The sequence below is a fragment of the Schistocerca serialis genome, chromosome 8 (assembly GCF_023864345.2).
Source record: "Schistocerca serialis cubense isolate TAMUIC-IGC-003099 chromosome 8, iqSchSeri2.2, whole genome shotgun sequence".
Classification (NCBI taxonomy): domain Eukaryota; kingdom Metazoa; phylum Arthropoda; class Insecta; order Orthoptera; family Acrididae; genus Schistocerca; species Schistocerca serialis.
The window spans coordinates 32,304,374-32,323,510 of record NC_064645.1 but is presented as its reverse complement, the minus strand read 5'-3'; the positions used below and the strand labels follow the sequence as shown (position 1 = coordinate 32,323,510).

The window sequence follows — 19,137 nt, the reverse complement described above, 5'->3', positions numbered from 1 at the left end:
TGTGGAATGGGTGGCAGCTGTCATAATGGAGGTACTGTTGCTTGTTGGTGGGTTTGATGTGGACGGACGTGTGAAGCTGGCCATTGGACAGATGGAGGTCAACGTCAAGGAAAGTGGCATGGGATTTAGAGTAGGACCAGGTGAATCTGATGGAACCAAAGGAGTTGAGGTTGGAGAGGAAATTCTGGAGTTCTTCACTGTGAGTCCAGATCATGAAGATGTCATCAATAAATCTGTACCAAACTTTGGGTTGGCAGGCCTGAGTAACCAAGAAGGCTTCCTCTAAGCAACCCATGAATAGGTTGGCGTACGAGGGGGCCATCCTGGTACCCATGGCTGTTCCCTTTAATTGTTGGTATGTCTGGCCTTCAAAATTGAAGAAGTTGTGGGTCAGGATGAAGCTGGCTAAGGTAATGAGGAAGGAGGTTTTAGGTAGGGTGGCAGGTGATCGGCGTGAAAGGAAGTGCTCCATCACAGCAAGGCCCTAGACATGCGGAATATTTGTGTATAAGGAAGTGGCATCAATGGTTACAAGGATGGTTTCCAGGGGTAACAGACTGGGTAAGGATTCCAGGCGTTCGAGAAAGTGGTTGGTGTCTTTGATGAAGGATGGGAGACTGCACGTAATGGGTTGAAGGTGTTGATCTACGTAGGCAGAGATATGTTCTGTGGGGGCTTGGTAACCAGCTACAATGGGGTGGCCTGGATGATTGGGTTTGTGAATTTTAGGAAGAAGGTAGAAGGTAGGGGTGCGGGGTGTCAGTGGGGTCAGGAGGTTGATGGAGTCAAGTGAAAGGTTTTGTAGGGGGCCTAAGGTTCTGAGGATTCCTTGAAGCTCCGCCTGGACATCAGGAATGGGATTACCTTGGCAAACTTTGTATGTGGTGTTGTCTGAAAGCTGACGCAGTCCCTCAGCCACATACTCCCGACGATCAAGTACCACTGTCGTGGAACCCTTGTCCGCCGGAAGAATGACGATGGAACGGTCAACCTTCAGATCACGGATAGCTTGGGCTTCAGCAGTGGTGATGTTGGGAGTAGGATTAAGGTTTTTTATGAAGGATTGAGAGGCAAGGCTGGAAGCCAGAAATTCCTGGAAGGTTTGGAGGGGGTGATTTTGAGGGAGAGCAGGTGGGTCCCGCTGTGATGGAGGACGGAACTGTTCCAGGCAGGGTTCAATTTGGATAGTGTCTTGGGGAGTTGGACCATTAGGAGTAGGATTAGGATCATTTTTCTTCGTGGCAAAGTGATATTTCCAGCAGAGAGTACGAGTGTAGGACAGTAAATCTTTGACAAGGGCTGTTTGGTTGAATCTGGGAGTGGGGCTGAAGGTGAGGCCTTTGGATAGGTTTTGGATTGGGAGAGAGGTTTGGAGGAAAGGTTAACTACTGAATTAGGGTGTTGTGGTTCCAGATTGTGTTGATTGCAATTTTGAGGTTTTGGAGGGAGTGGAGCTGGAAGTGGGAGATTGAGTAGATGGGAGAGACTGGGTTTGTGTGCAATGAGAGGAGGTTGAGGTTTGCTGGAAAGGTTGTGAAGGGTGAGTGAGTTGCCTTTCCGGAGGTGGAAAACCAGGAGATTGGATAGTTTTTTTAAGGTGGAGGGTGGCATGCTGTTCTAATTTGCGGTTGGCCTGTAGGAGGATGCTCTGAACAGCCGGTGTGGATGTGGGAGAGGAAAGATTGAGGACTTTTATTAAGGATAGGAGTTGACGGGTGTGTTCATTGGCTGAGTTGATGTGTAGGTGAAGGGTTAGGTGGGTGAGGGCAATGGATTGTTCAGTTTGGAACTGGTATAGGGACTGATGGAAAGAAGGGTTGCAGCCAGAGATGGGAACTTTAAGTGTGAGGCCTTTGGGGGTAATGCCAAATGTCAGACAAGCCTGAGAAAATAAAATATGGGAGTGTAATCTGGCTAGGGCGAAGGCATTTTTGCGGAGGGAATGTAAATAAAACTTAATGGGGTCTTGTGGGGGTGTTGTGAGGGTGACATGGTATTAGAAGGTGGAAAGTGTAACATGAGGCTGAAATGAAAATGAAAATAAAAATAAAAATATATGGGGAGAGATAAAGGTGAACTAGAAAGCAACTGGAGATCTGGTGTTAAAAAAGGCGAAGAAGTGTTGGTTAGAGCTGGGCTATGTTGATCCTGTGGTGAACTTGTGTAGGTAGACAACGATGTGCATAAAGGTTAGGTGGTTGTGTTGCCGCCAAAACACGTTAAAGGGTGGAGAAATTCAAGAAAATTTCGAAAAAACTACGTGTAAATGTATTAAAAGGAGTGGTTTTGTGGTGGCAGATTATGAAAATGAGGCTAACAATTGTCTGAAAAAGAAATAATGACGTTAAAACCTGTGGGAAGCGGCTAAAAATGATCAGTGATGTGAGAAAAATGGAAATGGAAATAAAGCAAAAGTTATTAGAACTAGCCGAAATGGTTGTTTAATAGGTGAAAGGAACTGTTTGTGAACCAGAAACGGAGGATTTTATAGCAGCGGTAGTGCTGAAAGCGGAAAAAAATTTTTTTTTTGATTATGGTTTGGAAGTGGGTTACGTATTATTACGTATTACATATTATTGAGTATGTATCGGCAGGATAAAATTGTATAGTAGATTATGGTAAAAAGGAGAAGGTGAATACAAAGTGAAACTACTGGCAAAAACAGAAAGAGAAAATAAGACGACAGAAAAGATTTCGAAATGCACCAGTGACAATAACAAACGTAACTGTTGGGTTCAAATTAATGATATGAATATAATAGAGGGAAACATTCCACGTGTGAAAAATATATCTAAAAACAAAGATGATGAGCCTTACTAAACAAAAGCGCTGGCAGGTTGATAGACACACAAACAAACACAAACATACACACAAAATTCAAGCTTTCGCAACAAACGGTTGCTTCATCAGGAAAGAGGGAAGGAGAGGGAAAGACGAAAGGATGTGGGTTTTAAGGGAGAGGGTAAGGAGTCATTCCAATCCCGGGAGCGGAAAGACTTACCTTAGGGGGAAAAAAGGACAGGTATACACACGCACAGACACACATATCCATTTGCACATACACAGACACAAGCAGACATTTGTAAAGGCAAAGAGTTTGGGCAGAGATGTCAGTCGAGGCAGAAGTAAAGAGGCAAAGATGTTGTTGAAAGACAGGTGAGATATGAGTGGTGGCAACTTGAAATTAGCGGAGGTTGAGGCCTGGCGGATAACGATAAGAGAGGATATACTGAAGGGCAAGTTCCCATCTCCGGAGTTCTGACAGGTCGGTGTTAATGGGAAATATCCAGATAACCCGGACGGTGTACCACTGTGCCAAGATGTGCTGGCCGTGCACCAAGGCATGTTTAGCCACAGGGTGATCCTCATTACCAACAAACACTGTCTGCCTGTGTCCATTCATGCGAACGAACAGTTTGTTGCTGGTCATTCCCACATAGAAAGCTTCACAGCGTAGGCAGGTCAGTTGGTAAATCACATGGGTGCTTTCACACATGGCTCGTTCAACAACATCTTTGCCTCTTTACTTCCGCCTCGATTGACATTTCTGCCCAAACTCTTTGCCTTTACAAATGTCTGCTTGTGTCTGTGTATGTGCGGATGGATATATGTGTGTGTGTGTGTGTGTGTGTGTGTGTGTGTGTGTGTGTGTGTGTGTGTGTATGTGCGAGTGTATACCTGTCCTTTTTTCCCCCCTAAGGTAAGTCTTTCCGCTCCCGGGATTGGAATGACTTCTTACCCTCTCCCTTAAAACCCACATCCTTTCGTCTTTCCCTCTCCTTCCCTCTTTCCTGATGAAGCAACCGTTGGTTGCGAAAGCTAGAATTTTGTGTGTGTTTGTGTTTGTTTGTGTGTCTATCGACCTGCCAGCGCATATGCTCGGGAAATTAAGTTCCATATTTCTAACCACCTACGATGAACTGGTCACCGACAGCCAGAGAAAACCCGTATTGTTCAGACCTGCTACCTCACTGTAAGGCACAGGGTACAACAGGAGGCAAAGCACCAGCGCCCCCCCACCCCCCTGCCCCCCATGTCACCATGTATCTCTAGTCTCTGTATACTGTAGAGCACAGAGGTGATTGTGAACCTACGAGACTCAGCCACATGGCAAATGTTGTGCTGCATCAGTGACTCAGTGAAACTAAAAGTGTCTGTGCAATGCATACAATGGTGGAAAAGGGGCTACAGGTTACAGAACAAAAGGCATCTGTATTCAATAAAACCATTATAGTGACAGAGACAGAAGTTTATCAGTTGGGTGAAAGGCTGAAATGCCTATTGGCTTTATAATGTTATATAAAATATCGCTGGTTTCTGCATTTTGCAAGTAATTAAACTTCACACAGTATTTCTCTACAACACATAGTCATTATACAGTTTATAACAATAAAATCTCTAAATGTACTTTGAAGTTTTAAGCAGTTAATAAGAAGTTCTTAAATATCTATGAGGGGAATTAATGCACATTGTAGAAGTGGTCAATGAAATATGCCTTTGTATTGACTCTGAAACTTGGTAAGATACCTATTAACTTAATTTCATGAAACAAGCAGTTATATTTTTCCCCCCAGAATGTGATGAATGTAAGTGCTGGAGGCTCAGTCACCTCCTCTACATATTAGAAGGGGTGGCACTGAGGCGGGGGAGAGGGAGGAAGAGTGTGACGTCTGTTGTGCTGGAGACTGACAAATTAAGAGTCTGCTGGCCACAAATTTATTGGCATATTTGGACAGCTCTCGCTTCCCACCGCCCCGGAAATGCACACAGGTGGCAAGACTGCAGGGCAGGGACTTTCCGACATGGAGTATGTGACAGCTGTCAACATTGTGGTACTGTTACTGTACTGGTACTGATATGAACATTTGATTTATGGACCAATAAAATGCAACAAAGGGAGAAATTTAATCCAACAGTATGTTCATTGTAAAATATTGTGTCACTTATATGTGTATTTATTAAAGATATGTTGGTAACTGATGACAAATCTTGTTGCTAACTAAATATGAGTATTTTTGCTGTTTAGTTATATTATCAGTTTTCACGAGTTAAGCTAAATGTATTAAGGTTCCCCCCCCCCCCCCCCCCCCCCAGCCTCACGGTCTGGGGCGTCCTGTCATGGTTTGTGCAACTCCTCCTGTCAGGCGTGGGTGTGTGTCTTGTCCCATAGCATAAGTTAGTTTAAGTTAGATTAAGTAGTGTGTAAGCTTACGGACCGATGATCTCAGCAGTTTGGTCCCATAAGATCTTACCACAAATTTCCAAAATAGTTTTTGTTATTCAAAACGAATTTTTACTCTGCATTGGAGTGTGTGCTGATCTGAAACTTTGTGGCAGATTACAATTGCTTGCCAGACCACAACTCCAATCTCAGACCTGGCAAGGTTCTGTACCAAGTAAACTATCTGAACATGATTTGGGACCTGCCTCACAGCTTAACTTCCACCTGTACCTCCCCTCCTACCTTCCAAATTTCACAGAATTTCTCTTGCATACCATGTGGCACTAGTATTCCTGGAGGAAGGGATATTGTGGAGAAATGCCCTCTACAGCTTAGGGGATTGTTTCCAGAATGAATTTTCACTTTGCAGCATAGTGTACACTGATTTGAAATTTCCTGTGCCAGAAAAGGTAAGGTGAGCCTTTCACTGTCTATAAACACTGTAAGTAGAATGATACAGCATACGCAGAATAGTGTATTTACCCGAATCTAAGCTGCATGCAAATCTAAGCCACACCTGAAAAATGAGACCCTAAACTCAAGGGGAAAAAAGTTATAAACACACTTCAAAATCAAAACAAAGTTGGTTCATTTTAACATGAGATACAAATTAGGTAGAATGGATGAAGATATGCAGCTACAGTGGTTGGGTTCGAGTCATAAGCTTAGCAGTCAAGCTTAAGCAAGGTTATTTTGTAGATTAATTTACTCTTTCAAACAATTAGAACCACATGACGAATCTGGACAGAATTTATAGCTGTAGAAGATTTAAAAATCAATGCTAGAAATCTGTTCTGTGCTTCATTTCTCACTGTATCACTATTCAGCATAACAATTATATGAATATAAACATTACACGATATGTATAATCTTCCGCATTTGCCTTTGTCTCACTCGAGTTTGTTTGATGGGTAGGATTTACATGAGGCAGCAGCTAACATGGAAAAATACATGGTGTAATGTTTACATTTGTATTATTATTATGGCAAAGAGAGTATGTAATTCACGGTTCATAGCAACTCTCTCTCATCACTGGTAGGAAAACATCCAGGATGTAGTGTCAGCCATACTGACGTAAATTTTAAACACAGGCTTACTAATCAGCTTTTTATAGTAGATTTTTAGTGAAGTCTTCAAATGTATGAGTAGCAACACTTACAAAATAGAACAAAAATCAGTCAGAAATTAAAAGAAGAAATATAAAACAAAATGTTATTAGATTCATAATACAAATTTTATGAAATGTTTAAAATATCAATTATTTATTTATTTATTTATTGTTCTGCAGATCCAGTTAGTGAGTCAATCACAAGGATATGGAACGTGTCAAATTGTACAGGTTTCAATTTAAACTTACAATAAATACAAGGGCAATTCAATGGCAAATTGTACGTATTTTAAGTAAGACATACTATAAATACAGTAACAGATACAATGTCAGCTAGATAACATAACAACCATTTAACAGAAAAAGTAGTTTCAAATAAAGGTTAAAGATAAGAGCACAAAGTTAAATCAGATATTAGGCCTACAAGAGTAAATACATGTACAGCCAATCTGTTGTTACAAAAAGTGTGCTAATGCCCAAATGCACAATAAAATCAATTGAAGTACTTCTAGACACAATAAGTTTAGTGATGGTATACATTTTCTTTCAGATATTCATCCACAGTATAATAAGATTTCTCTGTCAGGTAATCTTTGAGAACTTGTTTAAATTTTGGCAGTTCCGTGTGAACACATTTGATATGTAGTGGTAGAGCATTGAACAGCTTAATGCTGGAGTAGTAAACTCCTTTTTGTACCAGAGTGAGACATTTCATTTCGAAATGTAGATTGTCTTTGTTTCTGGTGTTATAACCACGGAATTTACTGTTGTCTTGGTAGATGGAATAATTTTTGCACACAAAGGTCAGCAAGGAAAAAATATACTGTGAGGCAGTTGTTAGGATACCTATCTTCCGAAACAAGTGCCTGCAAGAGTGATTTTGATGGACCCCACACATCATTCTGCTTGCTTTTTTTTGGATGGTGAAAACTTTTTTTGCAAGTGGTTGGTTCCCCTAGAATATGATAGCATATAACATCAATGAGTGGAAGTAGCCAAAGTAGGCAACCTTAATAGTGTCAACTTCAGCCACTGAAGAAATTACCCGTAATGCAAAAATTCTGAATCACTACCACTAGATTCCTTGTTGCTCGGTTCTTCATACAGCACTGCCTGTTGCACAGTCTGATTAGGAACACACTTCCCTGTACCATCAACTCATTGGCACTTGCAGACTTCTGTGTTTTATATGTCATGTTGGTGTCAGCTGTCTGTCAGTTTTTGAAAGCCAGTCTGTATACATGCATTTAAGCTTGACCTTGAATGGTTTATTCAGACAAACATCAAGTGGTTGAAGAATTGATGTCATTCCACCTGGAATTAGTGCCAAGCACATTCCGCTTTCTAATTGTTGTATGACCTGTGTTTTCATCTAACACCAGCAACCTGCGTAAACTGAGCATTGGGCCAGGATGACTATCAAATGCAAGCCTAATCCATTCCAGCATAACTTCCTCTGAAAACCACCCACTTTCATTTGCTCATAAAATTTGGAAACATTTCCGATTCTGATACAGTCTTTCACTTGAAAAATATAAATGGCTTAATTTATGTCCACTTGTATGTAGTGCACATAAGCATGATGACCACCTGCTGTTCTTCACCCCCTAATGTAAGAATACTTTTATCTTTCTTTCCTTTGGCATCAAGCACATAATTCAATGGCATGTCAAAATATGTGGGTCAGTATTCCCTATCTGGCCAAGAAGGTATTAGTTTCCAGTGAAAATGAAGCACTGAAATTTCATAACTTTTTCTTTGTAATTTTTTGTCAGCTTCTGCACAATTGAAGTTCACCTCCGAAGTGAAAAACCTCAGAGCTTCAAAAAAAGAAAAATCCAGTTGTGACTAGCCTTAAAATTTTCAATTTTTTTGCACTTGACCAATTTCGTATAACTTAATTTTTTAAATTTCGCTGCTCTCAGGCTACCATTTCTGATACTGTTCCTTAACAAACAAGTTTAAAATTACTTCAAGAGAATGATATTGGCCATATTTTGGCCCACTAAAGGCTTTCCTGCTACTGGAACATTCAAATAATTTGTCTCTTCGCAGTTGCCATAATGTGAATTGCTCTTTTCAATCCCGTATCACAGACCTACAGCAAAAAGAATTAACTTCCTTCCTGATTTGGCACTTAAATGAAAACATTTCATTATGGTACTTTAACATCACCACTTCACAAAATTCGACGAAACAGTATATGAATTGTAAAAGCATTGTTGGTATTTATGTAAAAGGCTGCTCCATCTGAAGATGAGTAATACTGAATTTCTATTTCCTTTGGTGGGTGATATAATTTAAAAAATAAATAAATAAATAAATAAAAAAGGTGACTCATCTTCTGCCTTTTTATTTTATTTATTTATTTATTTATTTTTTTTTTTTTTTTTTTTTTTTACTACTGCAGAAGTTTTGGCACCAGTATTTACGTCTGCACCTGCAAACCATGCCTGTGTAGTGCTGCTTACATTCAATATTAGGCTGCTGGATTACCTCCAGCAGAAACCACGAATAAAACCTTTGTTGAGAAATCATTATTGAAATTATTTAAGTGAACATCTTTATCCAAAGAAAATTTAGATAACATACTTAAGACAGTATAACAGCATTTACACAGACATGTAGATATGAGGATTCATGAATTTAATAGTGGTGCTCATACTCCAATGTTTGATATTTTTGAGTTTGTTCTTGTTCAAGATCATCGTCACAATCCCATTATAAAGAAGGAAACTAGTATATGTTTTCCAAAGTATTGTGGTCTACAAAAGGATTGTAAATATATCACACCCAAAGGCTGTATATCTTATAGAACCTATGAAAGGCCAAGATAAAGGTCTATATAACATAGATATGATAAAACAATTTAAGTGTTCAGGGGAACCTGCATCCTGAGAAAGTTCGGCAGAGTGACATCTATCAGATTCCAAGTTAACTGTTCTGTCATTTATGTTTCTGTTTTCTGTGGAACAATTTCTTCACTCTTTTTCTGTCCTATAATCTTTTGAAAAAATTTCTCTCTCACTATCCTATCCTAGAATTACGTATATGGAACAGCACGTATCATATGAATATACATGTAGTATATGAGAGTACACATAGTTACTCAAATACTGATACGGTGTCTAGAAGTGACTGGCATTTATAATAGTAAAAACATATGATTCATTCTGAATCTATCTTTTGTATATTTTGTACGAATATTGTATTATTTTGGTACTTATGTGCAATATTTTGAATGTATAGGTATGATAATCAGTTATCTTTTAAATGCATGAGAAGAAGAGTGCTAAGCACCTCTTAGCATGTATAGCATGTTGGCTGAGAAGGTGACAGATGAACATGTGCATATCAATTAATTTGGTGTCTGAGAAACAGAATCAATAAAACAGAATGCTCCTGTCATAGAGAGAGTATTCTAATGTGGAAATAAAATCACTAATATGAAAAATTCAACTATATTTATTAAAGTATGAGGTTAAAAATTAAGATACATGAGAACTGATGAGTAATCAAGTAAATATACTTTGTAGTATAAATATTATAAGGATTAGGAGACACTTACAGGTACCACTTAGTATTCATCTTGATAGGTACCTATAAGATGGCCAACAATTTATAGTATATTAAGAATAGGGAGAGGATAAAAAAGAAATTCAATACATTGATCACAGAATAAGCTAAACATACTTATAACAAAGCGGAGCAGGTAGAATAAAGCTGAAATATATGAAAATGATTAATATACACAATTTAGGTGTAATATCGGCACAGAACTGTTAAATAGGTGTAGATATTAATTTAAGACCCGAGGAAGGTGGGAGTATACGCAAGGTAATGATCACCAGAGTCAAACATAGAAGACGTAATTCCTTCTACTGATGAGAGTATAAACAAGGTAAGACACTTCACACAGGAATTTTAAAAAACCATGTTGCAGTGTACCGGAAGGCAACATGTTAGGAGGATAAAGAGTAAGCTGACCTGTGGAAGGGATAACTTACACCTTAGGTTGGGTGGATTCTTGAAACGATGGACCTCTACCACTTTCATGAAGGGAGAGTTGTTAAGGGACACTGGCGTCTCAGCTGGAAATGTAACTGAAAAGTATCTGCTCAGAGAATAATGTGTAAATGTGCACAGGAATTATGTTCACATTAAAGAAGCATTCTCCAGACTAGAATAATGTGGTCTGGATCTGGCTAATTAGGTGTCATAAATTTTGAGTATGCTTCCACCACGGTTTAAGGATGCAAGTATCTGAGATTGGAAATGAGTAAATGGACTGTTGGTTCCAATGTCAGAAGTATCTCCATAGCTAAAGAATTAAGTGAAATAGTTTAATTTGCAAATACACATAACACAGATACCTTCACCAAGACCAGAAGTGAGGAGACGATGATAGTAAACCAAGTCATCTACGTGCAGAAAATAAAACAAGATAATTGGTTATGTGTGATATCTCGAGAAACCTACAAAAACGTTTATGCTTATAGGAATACCCAAAGCTAAATGAAGATGAGATCATGTAATCCAGATAATAGGAACAGAAGGAGGATACTGAAGTATAAACTCAAAATTAAAATGTCTGAATTAAGGAGTGAAGTTTAAATCATCCCCATGATAGGCAAAGACTGCAATGAAAGAAACTATATGCGAATACCATATGGGCCTGGACTGAAAATAGATTTTGTGTTTGGTAAACATATGACATGAAGTAGTGGTGAAATACGAACTGAACTGAATGAAACTTTAGTAGCCCCAGAGGGACATGAAGTGCAAACAGCAGAAGTATTTTGTAAAGTAATAACATTGCATAACTAAAAAATGATGTTTATTTTCAATACAGTAAACCTTGTAGAACTAAGTTTATGAGCACAAAATCTCTTCTCAGGTAGAATGAGATGTTTCACTTCATTGATCTTTAGTGGCCAGTGAAAGATGTTTGCAGGTTAAGGTAGTTAGTAAGTAGGAAGCACCCCACTTTCAGGAGGTTTTTGATGCCTTGAGCAGATCCGAGTTGTGCCAATCCCGTGTTATCAGCAAAGAGGGACACAGACAGTTGCTTCTACCTGCTGGGTGGAGTTGTACACTCTATGAGGCCATGATTGAAGGGCATGGAGCACATGTGACCTCCATGACTTTAAACAAATCATCACCAAAAAGACAACTGATGTTTCGATTTTATTGTAAAAATTTGTTCAGAGTCTCTTGTGAGACGCACTCATGAAAATATCCAGCCAAAATTTTTCGCCTATGTAGCCTAACAATTAGAAGAGATTAGGATGGTATGTTATAGGAAATAACTATGTAATCAAAAGTATCTGGACACCTGGCTGAAAATGACTCACAAGTATGTGGGACCCTCCATCGGTAATGCTGAAATTCAGTATGGCGTTGGTCCACCCTCAGCATGAATGACAGCTTCCACTCTCACAGGTACACGTTCAATCAGTTGCTGGAAGGTTTCCTGGGGAATGGCAGCCCATTCTTCACAGAGTGCTGCACTGAGAGGAGGTATGAACGTTGGTCGCTGAGTGCTGGCACGAAGTTGGTGTTCTATAGGATTCAGTTCAGGACTCTGTGCAGGCCAGCCCATTACAGCGATGTTACTGTCATGTAACCACTCCGCCACAAACCATGCTTTATGAACAAGTGCTCGATCATGTTAAAAGATGCAACTGCCAATCCTGAATTGCTCTTCAGCAGTGGGAAGCAAGAAGGTGCTTCAAACATCAATGTAGGCCTGTGCTGTGATAGTGCCATGCAGAACAACAAGGGGTGGAAGCACCGTCCATGAAAAACGTGACCACATCACAACACCACCACCACCAAATTTTACTGTTGGCACTACACATGCTGGCAGATGCCATTCACTGGGCATTTGCCTTACCCACACCTTACCATCAGATCATCACTTGCATATCGTGATTCGTCACTCCACACAACATTTTTCCACTGTTCAATTGTCCAATGTTTACATTCCTTACACCAAGCGAGGCATCGTTTGGGATTTACCAGCGTGATGTGTGGCTTATGAGCAGCTGCTCGACCATGAAATCCAAGTTTTTTCACCTCCAGCCTAACTGTCCTAGTACTTGCAGTGAATCCTGAGGCAGTTTGGAATTCCTGTGTGATGGTCTGGATAAATGTCTGCCTATTACACATTACAACCCTCGTCAACTGTCGGCGGTTTCTGTCAGTCAACAGACAAGTTCAACCTGTACACTTTTGTGCTGTACGTGTCCCTCCATGTTTCCACTTCACTATCACATCAGAAACAGTCGATATAGGTATGTTTAGGAGTGTGGAAATGTCACATAAAGACATATGACACAAGTGAAATCTGACCACATTCGAAGTCCGTGAGTTCCGCAGAGCGCCCCATTCTGCTCTCTCATTATGTCTAGTGACTACTGAGGTTGCGGATATGCAGTACCTGGCAGTCAGTGGCAGCACAATGTACCTAATATGAAAAACATATGTTTTTGAGGGTGTCTGGATACTTTTGATCACACAGTGTACATTGAATTCAACTTCTTTGGGCATGTTATTTCACTAGAAAAAAGAAAAAGTCTTTTTCACCATCATTGATGCTGCAGATCAAAGTCCATGGTGGAGAAGCTACCTCATGGTTCAAAGACACCACATAGCAGGATCCTTGCAGCATTGATATTGTACGGCGACCAGCAGAAAACATAAGAGAATTGGAAACTCCAGTAAAATATGAGAGCTGCAGATCGACTACTGGACTGTTTCAACAACCCTTTCCTATCAACCCTACTACAAAAATAAGCCATGCAACATTCCACAAGGGTTTCAACACACTTCCCTGAGACATGCATGAACTTACTTCCACGTCCATCAATGATTCTCTATCCATGATAACATGTGTCTACTCTAGCAAGAAACACTCAATTATTTCATAAATCTCATTTTTTCCTCCTGCAATCAAATTTTCATAAGTAAGCAAGCTGTCTTGATCAAAATCCTTCTGGATGTCCCATGAGCGAAATGCAAGTTAGATTTTTTGTAGGCTAGCTGATATGGATAAAGTCATTCTGCTTGAGATATGTCATTACATTTGAGGTCAGATATTTTCTGACAAGGAGAGGTTCCCAAGGGTGGACTGACTTTTCAAAACCCTCTATATGGTGATGTATGCAAGAGTCCCAGATGTCTCACCCAGCAGCCAATGACTGTGGTAGACTCTCATTTGCGAATCATTGACAAAAAGTAATTTTGTGTGATGTTCTAGAGCTCTAAAAATGACAGTAGTACATATAGCAGAACAGTAGCAAACTGGTTGATGTAGAAGCCTGATGTGCAGAATTTGTGGATTCAAGCTTGGTCATGTGCTTAATTTTTTTTTTATTTTTAAAGTTATTGTAAGGACTTTGATCACTATTTTTATTCAGTTAATTGGTGTAAGTGTAATTCATGAAATATCTAGTCCTTTGTTATGTAATGTTAATCATCATATTAACTTTTTCATTTGCCCTTATTTTTTCTTCCTATCATTCTGAATCTTTGTTCATATGATTTTAATTATCTTTATTCATGTATCACAATATTTAAATGTTTATAAATGCCAATCTAGTAGCTAAAAAACAAAAGATAAAATAAAATACAGGGTGATTCAAAAAGAATACCACAACTTTAAAAATGTGTATTTAATGAAAGAAACATAATATAACCTTCTGTTATACATCATTACAAAGAGTATTTAAAAAGGTTTTTTTCACTCAAAAACAAGTTCAGAGCTGTTCAATATGGCCCCCTCCAGACACACGAGCAATATCAACCCGATACTCCAACTCGTTCCACACTCTCTGTAGCATATCAGGCGTAACAGTTTGGATAGCTGCTGTTATTTCTCGTTTCAAATCATCAATGGTGGCTGGGAGAGGTGGCCGAAACACCATATCCTTAACATACCCCCATAAGAAAAAATCGCAGGGGGTAAGATCAGGGCTTCTTGGAGGCCAGTGATGACATGCTCTGTCACGGGCTGCTTGGCGGCCGATCCATCGCCTCGGGTAGTTGACGTTCAGGTAGTTACGGACAGATAAGTGCCAATATGGTGGCGCTCCATCCTGCTGAAATATGAATTGTTGTGCTTCTTGTTCGAGCTCAGGGAACAGCCAATTCTCTAACATCTCCAGATACTGTAGTCCAGTTACAGTAGCACCTTCGAAGAAAAAGGGACCAAAAACTTTATTGGCTGAAATGGCGAACAAATGTACAACTAAATGAAACTTTATAGCTCCCTTAATTCGCCGACAGATAGTGCTTAGCTCTGCCTTTTGCCATTGCAGAGTTTTAAATTCCTAAAGTTGTGGTATTCTTTTTGAATCACCCTGTATATCTAAAAACAAAGATGATGTGACTTACCAAACAAAAGCTCTGGCACGTCGATAGACACACAAACAAACACAAACATACACACAAAATTCTAGCTTCCGCAACCAACGGTTGCCTCGTCAGGAAAGAGGGAAGGAGAGGGAAAGACGAAAGGATTTGGGTTTTAAGGGAGAGGGTAAGGAGTCATTCCAATCCCGGGAGTGGAAAGACTTACCTTAGGAGGAAAAAAGGACGGGTATACACTCGCACACACACACATATCTATCCACACATATACAGACACAAGCAGACATATACAGAGGCAAAGAGTTTCTCTTTGCCTCTGTATATGTCTGCTTGTGTCTGTATATGTGTGGATAGATATGTGTGTGTGTGCGCGAGTGTATACCCGTCCTTTTTTCCTCACACACACACACACACACACACACACACACATATCTATCCACACATATACAGACACAAGCAGACATATACAGAGGCAAAGAGTTTCTCTTTGCCTCTGTATATGTCTGCTTGTGTCTGTATATGTGTGGATAGATATGTGTGTGTGTGCGCGAGTGTATACCCGTCCTTTTTTCCTCACACACACACACACACACACACACACATATCTATCCACACATATACAGACACAAGCAGACATATACAGAGGCAAAGAGTTTCTCTTTGCCTCTGTATATGTCTGCTTGTGTCTGTATATGTGTGGATAGATATGTGTGTGTGTGCGCGAGTGTATACCCGTCCTTTTTTCCTCCTAAGGTAAGTCTTTCCACTCCCGGGATTGGAATGACTCCTTACCCTCTCCCTTAAAACCCAAATCCTTTCGTCTTTCCCTCTCCTTCCCTCTTTCCTGACGAGGCAACCGTTGGTTGCGAAAGCTAGAATTTTGTGTGTATGTTTGTGTTTGTTTGTGTGTCTATCGACGTGCCAGCGCTTTCATTTGGTAAGTCACATCATCTTTGTGTTTAGATATATTTTGTTTTTCCCCACGTGGAATGTTTCCCTCTATTATATTCATATCATTAAAAGGTAAAATAATCTGTATATACTGGCTGTGTAATGGTATCATAAATGTATTTTTCATTACATGCAAGATGTACGTTTTTTGGATGGTAAACTTCACATAAACATTTAAAACACAAATTCCCATTGCACTATGGACAACAAAAGAGAGATGAAGATTTAAATGAATGAAGAGCTTATAACCAAATACACAAAATATGGAGAAGCATTAATGAGTGCCATAACATGGATGAAAATATAAGATGATCAAGCGGACAAAAAAAAAAAAAAAAAAAAAAAAAAAAAAAAAAAAAAAAAAAAAAAAAAATGAAAATCACATGCACAAAGATTAAACATGAAACACAGGAAGAAGAAAAAAGAGTAAATGTAAAAGTTAATACATTGATTAAAATGGCGTGACAATGGGCCAGAAATTAAAATAAATAAATCTTAACTAATTTATTGAATTGAAGTTATGACCAAAGTCATTTCAACAATTATTTAAAAAGAGAAAATTCTGACATACCTGGTGAGATTCAAACCAACAGCCTTCTGAATGTCAGGTTCCTATGCTAAACAATAGCTACAGATATCAATTTTCAAGCAAAAGTACGAATTTTTATTTTATTTTATTATTTTATTTTATTTTTGTTGGTCACTCCTAAATGAGGACCCACCTGGATAAATGGCTACAGAGTGAGATACCTGGACCCACAACTTAAATAAACGTACAGACGGTTTCAAAAGCTTGATGCCACCATTGTGGACCTCTCCCTGCAAGATTCTACAGCTGATGGGTGTCAAGGATACTGGATGGTAGTTCTGTGGGCCACTGCTGCTACTCTTCTTGGCTAACTCGGAAGAAAATTCTGTATAGAATCTTTTAGTGAATCCACCCTGGGGCCTTGATCAATTTTAGTGATTTTAGCTGTGATTATCACACACTAGATCTAAAATAAAGCACAGGGCTACACTAGACAGGTGCTGAAAGAAACACATTTGGCTGTCAAATGGGAAATGCAGGAAGCATTCAATGACTACCACAGCAGAATCTTATCAAAAGATCTCTCACAAAACCCAAAGAAATTCTGGTCGTATATAAAGTCTATTAGTGGCACCAAATTATGTTTCCAGACACTCAGGGGTAGTGCAGAAACTGAAAGTGAGGGTAACAAAGCAAAAGAAGAAATTCTGAATTCTAAAAGAGAAAGAAAGAAAGATTGATACCTTTTTATCCAATGCCTTTGCAATACCTTGCAATAGTTCATTTGTCTTTGTAGGTTCATGTCCGGCAACAATCTTCGAAGGTCGAGCTGTTATGTTACTGTCAGATGTTGCCTCTAAATACAAAAAATGTTTAATAATTTGAAATAAGAAAAGAACTACATTTACTAAAACAATGCAAAAATGGACTCTAACTAGTTTATTACTGAGATAAAACTAGTACACACTAGAAAACTTTTGAATAAAAAAGTGGACCCTTAAATAACAACAAACATTGTGCCTTAATCACATCCTAGCTGTGTTAATCATCAATGCCCAGCATTACCAGCATCAACAGCTATTCTGAGCAGGTCCTACAACACTTATCTCCTCTACATGCTTCTCTGGTTAATGTAAACAGCATCTAGCTTCCATTGTATGCATTACTTTAGTGCTTCTTTTTTTCCTGTTTTAACTTCCTTATTTCTTTCCGAAAGTGATCAATGCATTTAATTTATTTGCTTTTCTCCTGAATAGGATATCAGTAGGGTCCTTCTTATGGACTGTTCCTTGGTTTTGTACAGTTCTTGACTCTTACTACTCAGCTTTAGACCTTTTAATTCTTTTATAAACTTAAACACATATTTCAGAATGTGAAATGTATTTGTTGGAGGGAGGCCAGATTTCTTAAGGGTGCTATTTAAAAATTTTCAAATATATGAACGGAAATAGCAAAATAAAATAATAAAACTGATAGGATGAAATTGGATGAATAAATATCTTTTTAGTTTTACACTGTATAACTGATACCGAAACATATTAGACTGGAATAGGCAGGAAACAATCTTAAAGGGATCTGGAACTATGACAGGTGGTGAGTAGGATACAATAGGTTTCTTGCCCTCTAGCACAAGCTTGCATTTCGTTGAGGTGTTGTGGACTTATCATCAACAATATCTTTATGGTACTGTGATGCAGATAATTCAAGCCTGTGGATGGCAATGTCACAGCTAACTCTGAACATGTCATACTGATACAAATTGAGTCTCACGAGGCAGGGGCCTACACCTCAAAAGGTATAGATACGGAAGATTGGCTGAACTGATTAGTGAAAGCACAGGGGTGTGCTTTGGGCCACAAATATCTAATGTCATGGGTAGGAGAACAAAGCCTTATTTATGATAAGTCCCTGCATAAACAATGTCTGCATCACTGTAAGCTAAAAAGCAAGCTTCAATGTGCCTGAAGGCAAAAACAGTCAAAATGACAAGTAACATTGGAATATTATTATGTCTAAATCACAAGCAAGCCCAAATCCAAAGGCAGGGTCATCAACACTTAGTACTGCAAAGAACAGAATTGACCTTTATGGAAAGTGTAGTTATTCATACAAACATGGAATGTTCCAGAATGCTATTATTTATACAGACATCTAATATTACAGACTATACAAACATGGCAAATGTATAATATTTCACGAACTTTCCAGAAACAACAAATTCTAAATAAAAAGCAATTGTTGGTGGCCAGGTCTCAACTAGCGAGTCACAGAATGCCGGCTAGTGATGCTAGCCACTACACCACACTTAATGCACCACAGCTCAGACAATTGTTCTGACTCCTGGAGATAAAGTGACCTGCTGTTCCAGAAGTTGTCACTGATGCCAGCTGCAACGCCCTCGATCTAGCTCCCATCAATGGTCTTGCGTATAGCGGCACTGGCAGATCTTCACACTCTGGTCGTGTTGTTATAACCTCTTCAATATGATGATAGTGGAAGGAAGCTCCTCCCACCAAAGCTTTGGGACTGTCAAGTGGGTCTTCTGTTTCATTTAACCTCTCATCATCAATCTGTATCTCTGGACCATAGTAGGGCTCCTTACAGATAATGGAGGTGACATTTCAGTACTTCTGTCTCCTTGATAAAGTATCATAACTCTCAACATCTTAAGTGATGTCTGACAATCAACAAAGGAAACAATATGACACAAAGCTGTACTTCAGTAACATTTCTGGTAGTCACACTTCCTGCACAGGTGTAAAAATACATACCAAGTCTCACCGGTCACTTGGCATTTTAGCACTCTCAGGCTTTCTCCTGTGCATCCACGATCTGAATGTAAGCCAGCTTCCTTACTTCTTCGGTCCTGGTGATGAGGCGTTTCACAGAGTCATCCTGAGTATCTACCTGTGCATCAAGAGCAATGTCTTATTAAAGTGTTCTGTGAGACCATTC

At 39.2% G+C, this 19,137-nt stretch overlaps 1 protein-coding gene across 5 annotated transcripts in view; it reads right to left on the bottom strand.

Moving 5' to 3' along the window:
* Positions 1–19,137, bottom strand: part of LOC126416158 (TRAF3-interacting protein 1) — a 252,874-nt gene that overhangs the window by 139,164 nt on the left and 94,573 nt on the right. For 4 of the 5 annotated variants that reach the window (XM_050083716.1, XM_050083713.1, XM_050083714.1 and 1 more), the window contains one exon: positions 16,926–17,038. The exons of the other annotated variant lie outside the window; for it this stretch is intronic. In XM_050083716.1, the coding sequence (XP_049939673.1) occupies positions 16,926–17,038 (113 nt within the window). The remainder of the gene's footprint in view (positions 1–16,925; positions 17,039–19,137) is intronic. 5 annotated transcript variants of the gene reach the window in all.